The 12,357-nt window shown below is 61.5% G+C and overlaps 1 protein-coding gene across 1 annotated transcript in view; it reads left to right on the plus strand.

The window, feature by feature from the left end:
* Positions 1 to 10,646, plus strand: part of LOC130322032 (ice nucleation protein-like) — a 29,715-nt gene extending 19,069 nt beyond the window's left edge. The window contains exons 2-3 of the mRNA XM_056553051.1: positions 5,800 to 7,438; positions 7,945 to 10,646. Of these exons, the coding sequence (XP_056409026.1) occupies positions 5,800 to 7,438; positions 7,945 to 10,646 (4,341 nt within the window). The remainder of the gene's footprint in view (positions 1 to 5,799; positions 7,439 to 7,944) is intronic.
* Positions 10,647 to 12,357: the final 1,711 nt, after the last annotated feature.

Genomic DNA, 12,357 nt, shown 5'->3' on the forward strand with positions numbered 1-12,357 from the left:
GTCCCATCCAGAGCCCCAGTCCCATCCAGTCCCATCCGGAGCCCCAGTCCCATCCAGAGCCCCAGTCCCATCCAGTCCCATCCAGAGCCGCAGTCCCATACAGAGCCCCAGTCCCATCCAGAGCCCCAGTCCCATCCAGAGCCCCAGTCCCGTCCAGAGCCCCAGTCCCATCCAGAGCCCCAGTCCCATCCAGAGCCCCAGTCCCATCCAGAGCCCCAGTCCCATCCAGAGCCGCAGTCCCATCCAGAGCCCCAGTCCCATCCAGAGCCGCAGTCCCATCCAGAGCCCCAGTCCCATCCAGAGCCCCAGTCCCATCCAGAGCCCCAGTCCCATCCAGAGCCCCAGTCCCATCCAGAGCCGCAGTCCCATCCAGAGCCGCAGTCCCATCCAGAGCCGCAGTCCCATCCAGAGCCCCAGTCCCATCCAGTCCCATGCAGAGCCGCAGTCCCATCCAGAGTCCCAGTCCCATCCAGTCCGATGCAGAGCCGCCGTCCCATTCAGAGCCGCAGTCCCATGCAGAGCCGCAGTCCCATCCAGAGCCCCAGTCCCATCCAGAGCCCCAGTCCCATCCAGAGCCCCAGTCCCATCCAGAGCCCCAGTCCCATCCAGAGCCGCAGTCCCATCCAGAGCCGCAGTCCCATCCAGAGCCGCCGTCCCATGCAGAGCCGCCGTCCCATGCAGAGCCGCAGTCCCATCCAGAGCCCCAGTCCCATCCAGAGCCCCAGTCCCATGCAGTCACATCCAGGGCAGCAGTCACATCCAGGGCCGCAGTCACATCCAGAGCTCCAGTCCCATCCAGAGCCCCAGTCCCATCCAGAGCCCCAGTCCCATCCAAGGCCCCAGTCCCATCCAGGGCCCAAGTCCCATCCAGGGCCAAAGTCCCATCCAGGGCCCAAGTCCCATCCAGGGCCGCAGTCCCATCCAGGGCCGCAGTCCCATCCAGGGCCGCAGTCACATCCAGAGCCCCAGTCCCATCCAGAGCCCCAGTCCCATCCAGAGCCCCAGTCCCATCCAGAGCCCCAGCCCCATCCAGAGCCCCAGCCCCATCCAGAGCCCCAGTCCCATGCAGAGCCGCAGTCCCATCCAGAGCTGCAGTCCCATCCAGAGCCTGCAGTCCCATCCAGAGCCTGCAGTTCCATCCAGAGCCCCAGTCCCATCCAGAGCCCCAGTCCCATCCAGAGACCCAGTCCCATCCAGAGCCCCAGTCCCATCAAGAGCCCCAGTCCCATCCAGAGCCCCAGTCCCATCTAGAGCCCCAGTCCCATCCAGAGCCCCAGTCCCATCCAGAGCCGCAGTCCCATCCAGAGCCGCAATCCCATCCAGAGCCGCAGTCCCATCCAGTCCCATCCAGAGCCGCAGTCCCATCCAGAGCCCCAGTCCCATCCAGTCCCATGCAGAGCCGCAGTCCCATCCAGAGCCCCAGTCCCATCCAGTCCCATGCAGAGCCGCAGTTCCATGCAGAGCCGCAGTCCCATGCAGAGCCGCAGTCCCATCCAGAGCCCCAGTCCCATCCAGAGCCGCAGTCCCATCCAGAGCCCCAGTCCCATCCAAAGCCCCAGTCCCATCCAGAGCCGCAGTCCCATCCAGAGCCGCAGTCCCATCCAGAGCCGCAGTCCCATCAGGAGTCGCAGTCCCATCCAGAGCCCCAGTCCCATGCAGTCACATCCAGGGCAGCAGTCACATCCAGGGCCGCAGTCACATCCAGAGCTCCAGTCCCATCCAGAGCCCCAGTCCCATCCAGGGCCCCAGTCCCATCCAGGGCCGCAGTCCCATCCAGGGCCGCAGTCACATCCAGAGCCCCAGTCCCATCCAGAGCCCCAGTCCCATCCAGAGCTCCAGTCCCATCCAGGGCCGCAGTCCCATCCAGGGCCCCAGCCCCATCCAGTCCGATGCAGAGCCGCAGTCCCATCCAGGGCCGCAGTCACATCCAGAGCCCCAGTCCCATCCAGAGCCCCAGTCCCATCCAGAGCTCCAGTCCCATCCAGGGCCGCAGTCCCATCCAGGGCCCCAGCCCCATCCAGTCCGATGCAGAGCCGCAGTCCCATCCAGAGCCCCAGTCCCATCCAGTCCGATGCAGAGCCGCCGTCCCATTCAGAGCCGCAGTCCCATGCAGAGCCGCAGTCCCATCCAGAGCCCCAGTCCCATCCAGAGCCCCAGTCCCATCCAGAGCCCCAGTCCCATCCAGAGCCGCAGTCCCATCCAGAGCCGCAGTCCCATCCAGAGCCGCCGTCCCATGCAGAGCCGCCGTCCCATGCAGAGCCGCAGTCCCATCCAGAGCCCCAGTCCCATCCAGAGCCCCAGTCCCATGCAGTCACATCCAGGGCAGCAGTCACATCCAGGGCCGCAGTCACATCCAGAGCCCCAGTCCCATCCAGGGCCCCAGTCCCATCCAGGGCCCAAGTCCCATCCAGGGCTGCAGTCCCATCCAGGGCCGCAGTCCCATCCAGAGCCCCAGTCCCATCCAGAGCCCCAGTCCCATCCAGAGCCCCAGTCCCATCCAGAGCCCCAGCCCCATCCAGAGCCCCAGCCCCATCCAGAGCCCCAGTCCCATGCAGAGCCGCAGTCCCATCCAGAGCCGCAGTCCCATCCAGAGCCTGCAGTCCCATCCAGAGCCTGCAGTCCCATCCAGAGCCTGCAGTTCCATCCAGAGCCCCAGTCCCATCCAGAGCCCCAGTCCCATCAAGAGACCCAGTCCCATCCAGAGCCGCAGTCCCATCCAGAGCCGCAGTCCCATCAAGAGCCCCAGTCCCATCCAGAGCCCCAGTCCCATCCAGAGCCCCAGTCCCATCCAGAGCCGCAGTCCCATCCAGAGCCACAGTCCCATCCAGAGCCGCAGTCCCATCCAGTCCCATCCAGAGCCGCAGTCCCATCCAGAGCCCCAGTCCCATCCAGTCCCATGCAGAGCCGCAGACCCATCCAGAGCCCCAGTCCCATCCAGTCCCATGCATAGCCGCAGTCTCATCCAGAGCCCCAGTCCCATCCAGTCCCATGCAGAGCCGCAGTTCCATGCAGAGCCGCAGTCCCATGCAGAGCCGCAGTCCCATGCAGAGCCGCAGTCCCATCCAGAGCCGCAGTCCCATCCAGAGCCCCAGTCCCATCCAGAGCCGCAGTCCCATCCAGAGCCCCAGTCCCATCCAAAGCCCCAGTCCCATCCAGAGCCGCAGTCCCATCCAGAGCCGCAGTCCCATCCAGAGCTGCAGTCCCATCCAGAGCCGCAGTCCCATCAGGAGTCGCAGTCCCATCCAGAGCCGCAGTCCCATCAGGAGTCGCAGTCCCATCCAGAGCCCCAGTCCCATCCAGAGCCCCAGTCCCATGCAGTCACATCCAGGGCAGCAGTCACATCCAGGGCCGCAGTCACATCCAGAGCTCCAGTCACATCCAGAGCTCCAGTCCCATCCAGAGCCCCAGTCCCATCCAGGGCCCCAGTCCCATCCAGGGCCGCAGTCCCATCCAGGGCCCCAGTCACATCCAGAGCCCCAGTCCCATCCAGAGCCCCAGTCCCATCCAGAGCTCCAGTCCCATCCAGGGCCGCAGTCCCATCCAGGGCCCCAGCCCCATCCAGAGCCCCAGTCCCATCCAGAGCCCCAGTCCCATCCAGAGCCGCAGTCCCATCCAGAGCCTGCAGTCCCATCCAGAGCCTGCAGTCCCATCCAGAGCCTGCAGTCCCATCCAGAGCCCCAGTCCCATCCAGAGCCGCAGTCCCATCCAGAGCCCCAGTCCCATCCAGAGCCCCAGTCCCATCCAGAGCCCCAGTCCCATCCAGAGCCCCAGTCCCATCCGGAGCCGCAGTCCCATCCGGAGCCGCAGTCCCATCCGGAGCCCCAGTCCCATCCGGAGCCCCAGTCCCATCCGGAGCCCCAGTCCCATCCGGAGCCTGCAGTCCCATCCGGAGCCCCAGTCCCATCCGGAGCCGCAGTCCCATCCGGAGCCGCAGTCCCATCCGGAGCCGCAGTCCCATCCAGTCCCATGCAGAGCCGCAGTCCCATCCAGAGCCCCAGTCCCATCCAGTCCCATGCAGAGCCGCAGTCCCATCCAGAGCCCCAGTCCCATCCAGAGCCGCAGTCCCATCCAGAGCCCCAGTCCCATCCAGAGCCGCAGTCCCATCCAGAGCCCCAGTCCCATCCAAAGCCCCAGTCCCATCCAGAGCCGCAGTCCCATCCAGAGCAGCAGTCCCATCCAGAGCCGCAGTCCCATCCAGAGCCGCAGTCCCATCCAGAGTCGCAGTCCCATCCAGAGCCCCAGTCCCATCCAGAGCCCCAGTCCCATGCAGTCACATCCAGGGCAGCAGTCACATCCAGGGCCGCAGTCACATCCAGAGCTCCAGTCCCATCCAGAGCCCCAGTCCCATCCAGAGCCCCAGTCCCATCCAGGGCCCCAGTCCCATCCAGGGCCCCAGTCCCATCCAGGGCCGCAGTCCCATCCAGGGCCGCAGTCACATCCAGAGCCCCAGTCCCATCCAGAGCTCCAGTCCCATCCAGGGCCGCAGTCCCATCCAGGGCCCCAGCCCCATCCAGAGCCCCAGTCCCATCCAGAGCCCCAGTCCCATCCAGAGCCCCAGTCCCATCCAGAGCCTGCAGTCCCATCCAGAGCCTGCAGTCCCATCCAGAGCCCCAGTCCCATCCAGAGCCCCAGTCCCATCCAGAGCCCCAGTCCCATCCGGAGCCCCAGTCCCATCCGGAGCCGCAGTCCCATCCGGAACCCCAGTTCCATCCGGAGCCCCAGTCCCATCCGGAGCCTGCAGTCCCATCCGGAGCCTGCAGTCCCATCCGGAGCCCCAGTCCCATCCGGAGCCCCAGTCCCATCCGGAGCCCCAGTCCCATCCAGAGCCCCAGTCCCATCCAGAGCCCCAGTCCCATCCAGAGCCCCAGTCCCATCCGGGGCCCCAGTCCCATCCAGAACCGAAGTCCCATCCAGAACCGAAGTCCCATCCAGAGCCCCAGTCCCATCCGGAGCCCCAGTCCCATCCAGAGCCGCAGTCCCATCCAGAGCCTGCAGTCCCATCCAGAGCCTGCAGTCCCATCCAGAGCCCCAGTCCCATCCAGAGCCCCAGTCCCATCCAGAGCCCCAGTCCCATCCAGAGCCTGCAGTCCTATCAGGAGCCCCAGTCCCATACAGGGCCCCAGTCCCATCCAGAGCCTGCAGTCCCATCTAGAGCCGCAGTCCCATCCAGAGCCGCAGTCCCATCCAGAGCCTGCAGTCCCATCCAGAGCCGACATTCTAGGGTCCCACACTCCTCTCCCTGATACACCCAACTTGTCTGCAGTCCCATCCAGAGCCGCAGTCCCACCAGAGCCCCAGTCCCATCCAGAGCCCCAGTGCCATCCAGTCCCATCCAGGGCCGCAGTCACATTCAGGGCCGCAGTCCCATCCAGAGCCGCAGTCACATCCAGAGCCGCAGTCACATCCAGAGCCGCAGTCACAGCCAGGGCTGCAGTCACATCCAGAGCTGCAGTCAGTGTTGGGGTCTTCCTTTGGGGTCTTCCTGTGGTCTCATAGAGGGGGGAGTATTCCTGATAGGAGGGCAGGTTCTCCACGAGACCCCAGCAGGATCCAGATATATGTTATAGATATAATGCTCCTCTATCACCAGTGGTCAAACCCTGTGGACCAGATGGGGGCAGCAGAGAGGATTCCATCTACCCCGTGACCCCAAACAAAAGACGTCTCCTCCAATAGGGTCACAACCAGAAACATAAGGGTCTGTTCTGTGGAGAGATCCAAGACCCCCAGACATGAGGAGGGACCCCCGAGCGGGGACTTTACCTGAGTGTTACCTGTGATGGAGCTGGGACCCCCGAGCGGGGACTTTACCTGAGTGTTACCTGTGATGGAGCTGGGACCCCCGAGCGGGGACATTATCTGAGTGTTACCTGTGATGGAGCTGGGACCCCCGAGCGGGGACATTATCTGAGTGTTACCTGTGATGGAGCTGGGACCACCGAGCGGGGACGTTACCTGAGTGTTACCTGTGATGGAGCTGGGACCACCGAGAGGGGACGTTACCTGAGTGTTACCTGTGATGGGGCTGGGACCACCGAGCGGGGACGTTACCTGAGTGTTACCTGTGATGGAGCTGGGACCACCGAGCGGGGACATTACCTGAGTGTTACCTGTGATGGGGCTGGGACCACCGAGCGGGGACGTTACCTGAGTGTTATCTGTGAAGGAGCTGGGACCACCGAGCGGAGACTTTACCTGAGTGTTACCTGTGATGGAGCTGGGACCACCGAGTGGGGACGTTACCTGAGTGTTACCTGTGATGGAGCTGGGACCACCGAGCGGGGACGTTACCTGAGTGTTACCTGTGATGGAGATGGGACCACCGAGTGGGGACGTTACCTGAGTGTTACCTGTGATGGAGCTGGGACCCCCGAGCGGGGACGTTACCTGAGTGTTACCTGTGATGGAGCTGGGATCACCGAGCAGGGACGTTACCTGAGTGTTATGTGTGATGGAGCTGGGACCACCAAGCGGAGACGTTACCTGAGTGTTAACTGTGATGGAGCTGGGACCACCGAGTGGGGACGTTACCTGAGTGTTACCTGTGATGGGGCTGGGACCACCGAGCGGGGACGTTACCTGAGTGTTACCTGTGATGGAGCTGGGACCACCGAGCGGGGACGTTACCTGAGTGTTATGTGTGATGGAGCTGGGACCACCGAGCGGAGACTTTACCTGAGTGTTATGTGTGATGGGGCTGGGACCACTGAGCGGGGACGTTACCTGAGTGTTACCTGTGATGGAGCTGGGACCACCGAGTGGGGACGTTACCTGAGTGTTACCTGTGATGGAGCTGGGACCACCGAGCGGGGACGTTACCTGAGTGTTACCTGTGATGGAGCTGTGACCACCGAGTGGGGATGTTACCTGAGTGTTACCTGTGATGGAGCTGGGACCCCCGAGCGGGGACGTTACCTGAGTGTTACCTGTGATGGGGCTTGGACCACCGAGCGGGGACTTTACCTGAGTGTTACCTGTGATGGAGCTGGGACCCCCGAGCGGGGACATTCCATGAGTGTTACCTGTGATGGGGCTGGGACCACCGAGCGGGGACGTTACCTGAGTGTTATCTGTGATGGAGCTTGGACCACCGAGCGGGGACGTTACCTGAGTGTTACCTGTGATGGGGCTGGGACCACCGAGCGGGGACGTTACCTGAGTGTTATCCGTGATGGAGCTGGGACCACCGAGCGGGGACTTTACCTGAGTGTTACCTGTGATGTAGCTGGGACCACCGAGCGGGGACTTTACCTGAGTGTTACCTGTGATGGAGCTGGGACCCCCGAGTGGGGACTTTACCTGAGTGTTACCTGTGAGGGAGCTGGGACCACCGAGCGGAGACGTTACCTGAGTGTTACCTGTGATGGCGCTGGGACACCCGAGCGGGGACGTTACCTGAGTGTTACCTGTGATGGAGCTTGGACCACTGAGCGGGGACGTTAGCTGAGTGTTACCTGTGACGGCGCTGGGACCCCCGAGTGGGGACGTTACCTGAGTGTTACCTGTGATGGAGCTGGGACCAACGAGCGAGGACGTTACCTGAGTGTTACCTGTGATGGGGCTGGCACCACCGAGCGGGGACGTTACCTGAGTGTTACCTGTGATGGAGCTGGGACCACCGAGCGGGGACTTTACCTGAGTGTTACCTGTGATGGAGCTGGGACCCCCGAGTGGGGACTTTACCTGAGTGTTACCTGTGATGGAGCTGGGACCACCGAGTGGGGACGTTACCTGAGTGTTACCTGTGATGGAGCTGGGACCACCGAGCGAGAACGTTACCTGAGTGTTACCTGTGATGGGCTGGGACCACCGAGCGGGGACGTTACCTGAGTGTTACCTGTGATGGAGCTGGGACCACCGAGCGGGGACTTTACCTGAGTGTTACCTGTGATGGAGCTGGGACCCCCGAGTGGGGACTTTACCTGAGTGTTACCTGTGATGGAGCTGGGACCACCGAGTGGGGACGTTACCTGAGTGTTACCTGTGATTGCGCTGGGACCCCCGAGCGGGGACGTTACCTGAGTGTTACCTGTGATGGAGCTGGGACCACTGAGCGGGGACGTTACCTGAGTGTTACCTATGATGGCGCTGGGATCCCCGAGCGGGGACGTTACCTGAGTGTTACCTGTGATGGAGCTGGGACCACCGAGCGAGGACGTTACCTGAGTGTTACCTGTGATGGGGCTGGGACCACCGAGCGGGGACTTTACCTTAGTGTTACCTGTGATGGAGCTGGGACCACCGAATGGGGACATTACCTGAGTGTCACCTGTGATGGAGCTGGGACCACCGAGCGGGGACGTTACCTGAGTGTTACCTGGGATGGCGCTGGAACGCCCGAGCGGGGACGTTACCTGAGTGTTACCTGTGATGGGGCTGGGACCACCGAGCAGGAACTTTACCTGAGTGTTACCTGTGATGGAGCTGGGACCCCAGAGCGGGGACTTTACCTGAGTGTTACCTGTGATGGGGCTGGGACCACCGTGCGGGGACGTTACCTGAGTGTTACCTGTGATGGGGCTGGGACCACCGAGCGGGGACGTTACCTGAGTGTTACCTGTGATGGAGCTGGGACCACCGAGCGGGGACTTTACCTGAGTGTTACCTGTGATGGAGCTGGGACCACCGATTGGGGACTATACCTGAGTGTTACCTGTGATGGAGCTGGGACCCCCGAGCAGGGACTTTACCTGAGTGTTACCTGTGATGGAGCTGGGACCACCGAGCAGGGACGTTACCTGAGTGTTACCTGTGATGGAGCTGGGACCACGGAGCGGGGACGTTACCTGAGTGTTACCTGTGATGGCGCTGGGACCCCCGAGCGGGGACGTTACCTGAGTGTTACCTGTGATGGAGCTGGGACCACCGAGCGGGGACGTTACCTGAGTGTTACCTGTGATGGAGCTTGGACCACCGAGCGGGGACGTTACCTGAGTGTTATCTGTGATGGAGCTGGGACCACCGAGCGGAGACGTTACCTGAGTGTCACCTGTGATGGAGCTGGGACCACCGAGCGGGGACGTTACCTGAGTGTTACCTGGGATGGCGCTGGAACGCCCGAGCGGGGACGTTACCTGAGTGTTACCTGTGATGGGGCTGGGACCACCGAGCGGGAACTTTACCTGAGTTTTACCTGTGATGGAGCTGGGACCCCAGAGCGGGGACTTTACCTGAGTGTTACCTGTGATGGGGCTGGGACCACCGTGCGGGGACTATACCTGAGTGTTACCTGTGATGGGGCTGGGACCACCGAGCGGGGACGTTACCTGAGTGTTACCTGTGATGGAGCTGGGACCACCGAGCGGGGACTTTACCTGAGTGTTACCTGTGATGGAGCTGGGACCACCGAGCGGGGACGTTACCTGAGTGTTACCTGTGATGGAGCTGGGACCACCGAGCTGGGACGTTACCTGAGTGTTACCTGGGATGGCGCTGGAACGCCCGAGCGGGGACGTTACCTGAGTGTTACCTGTGATGGGGCTGGGACCACCGAGCAGGAACTTTACCTGAGTGTTACCTGTGATGGAGCTGGGACCCCAGAGCGGGGACTTTACCTGAGTGTTACCTGTGATGGGGCTGGGACCACCGTGCGGGGACGTTACCTGAGTGTTACCTGTGATGGGGCTGGGACCACTGAGCGGGGACGTTACCTGAGTGTTACCTGTGATGGAGCTGGGACCACCGAGCGGGGACTTTACCTGAGTGTTACCTATGATGGAGCTGGGACCACCGAGCGGGGACTTTACCTGAGTGTTACCTGTGATGGAGCTGGGACCACCGAGCGGGGACGTTACCTGAGTGTTACCTGTGATGGAGATGGGACCACCGAGCGGGGATGTTACCTGAGTGCTACCTGTGATGGAGCTGGGACCACCGAGCGGGGACGTTACCTGAGTGTTACCTGTAATTTCGCTGGGACCCCCGAGCGGGGACGTTACCTGAGTGTTACCTGTGATGGAGCTGGGACCACGGAGCGGGGACGTTACCTGAGTGTTACCTGTGATGGCGCTGGGACCCCCGAGCGGGGACGTTACCTGAGTGTTACCTGTGATGGAGCTGGGACCACCGAGCGGGGCCGTTACCTGAGTGTTACCTGTGATGGAGATTGGACCACCGAGCGGGGCCGTTACCTGAGTGTCACCTGTGATGGAGCTGGGACCACCGAGCGGGGACGTTACCTGAGTGTTACCTGGGATGGCGCTGGAACGCCCGAGCGGGGACGTTACCTGAGTGTTACCTGTGATGGGGCTGGGACCACCGAGCGGGAACTTTACCTGAGTTTTACCTGTGATGGAGCTGGGACCCCAGAGCGGGGACTTTACCTGAGTGTTACCTGTGATGGGGCTGGGACCACCGTGCGGCGACGTTACCTGAGTGTTACCTGTGATGGGGCTGGGACCACCGAGCGGGGACGTTACCTGAGTGTTACCTGTGATGGAGCTGGGACCACCGAGCGGGGACTTTACCTGAGTGTTACCTGTGATGGAGCTGGGACCACCGAGCGGGGACTTTACCTGAGTGTTACCTGTGATGGAGCTGGGACCCCCGAGCAGGGACTTTACCTGAGTGTTACCTGTGATGGAGCTGGGACCACCGAGCGGGGACGTTACCTGAGTGTTACCTGTGATGGCAGATGGGACCACTGAGCGGGGACGTTACCTGAGTGTTATCTGTGATGGCAGATGGGACCACTGAGCGGGGACGTTACCTGAGTGTTACCTGTGATGGCAGATGGGACCACTGAGCGGGGACGTTACCTGAGTGTTACCTGTGATGGAGCTGGGACCACCGAGCGGGGACGTTACCTGAGTGTTATCTGTGATGGCAGATGGGACCACCGAGCGGGGACATTACCTGAGTGTTATCTGTGATGACAGATGGGACCACTGAGCGGGGACGTTACCTGAGTGTTATCTGTGATGGCAGATGGGACCACTGAGCGGGGACATTACCTGAGTGTTATCTGTGATGGCAGATGGGACCACTGAGCGGGGACGTTACCTGAGTGTTACCTGTGATGGCAGATGGGACCACTGAGCGGGGACGTTACCTGAGTGTTACCTGTGATGGCAGATGGGACCACTGAGCGGGGACGTTACCTGAGTGTTACCTGTGATGGCAGATGGGACCACTGAGCGGGGACGTTACCTGAGTGTTACCTGTGATGGCAGATGGGACCACTGAGTGGAGACGTTACCTGAGTGTTATCTGTGATGGAGCTGGGACCACTGAGTGGGGACGTTACCTGAATGTTACCTGTGATGGCAGATGGGACCACCGAGCGGGGACATTACCTGAGTGTTATCTGTGATGGCAGATGGGACCACTGAGCGGGGACGTTACCTGAGTGTTATCTGTGATGGCAGATGGGACCACTGAGCGGGGACATTACCTGAGTGTTACCTGTGATGGCAGATGGGACCACCGAGCGGGGACATTACCTGAGTGTTATCTGTGATGGCAGATGGGACCACTGAGCGGGGACGTTACCTGAGTGTTATCTGTGATGGCAGATGGGACCACCGCGGTAACTCCTGTAGAGTCGTGGGGGAGAGTTAGTTCCTGAGTTGGATGGATCCCTGAGAGGACCTATGAGGATATCCCTTGTTGGTTTCCCACAGTGGTGTGATGGTGTGGCCCCACCAGAGGTCCATGAAGATGCAGACGGCTAAAGGGCCCTTAAAATTGTTATCCCCTTAGACCTGTATCAGGACCTGCACCCGTGTCAGCAATTGATGGGACCGTCCCTCCCCCCACATGGGCTGCACAGTCCTGTCTTATTCCTGCTGGTCTTGTTATTCAGACCCAGGATGGTCCTAGGGCCCCGGATCTCTGAAGAGCCAATCTGGTCTTCACTTGATGTTAACCCCTGCTGGGCAGAGTCCTGAATCCTGCTGCATACAGTTCTGGAGCAATTAACTCTTGAGATGGTAACAAAAAGTCTCTGGTGGAGCAGGTAGTAGACGCTGGTATAAAGAGCTGGTAGATGATGCACAGAGTATCATACACCACATCACGGTCTCAGTGCCTCCAGTGACTGCTCCACTCATACAGTCTGCCTCAGGCCTCCCATGACTGCTCTACTCATACAGTCAGCCTCAAGCCGCCCGTGACTGCTCTACTCATACAGTCTGCCTCAGACCTCCAGTGACTGCTCCACTCATACAGTCTGCCTCAGACCTCCAGTGACTGCTCCACTCATACAGTCTGCCTCAGGCCTCCCATGACTGCTCTACTCATACAGTCTGCCTCAGGCCTCCCGTGACTGCTCTACTCATACAGTCTGCATCAGGCCTCCCGTGACTGCTCTACTCATACAGTCTGCCTCAGGACTCCCGTGACTGCTCTACTCATAAA

Source organism: Hyla sarda, unplaced genomic scaffold (assembly GCF_029499605.1).
Source record: "Hyla sarda isolate aHylSar1 unplaced genomic scaffold, aHylSar1.hap1 scaffold_230, whole genome shotgun sequence".
NCBI classification, from domain to species: Eukaryota; Metazoa; Chordata; class Amphibia; order Anura; family Hylidae; genus Hyla; species Hyla sarda.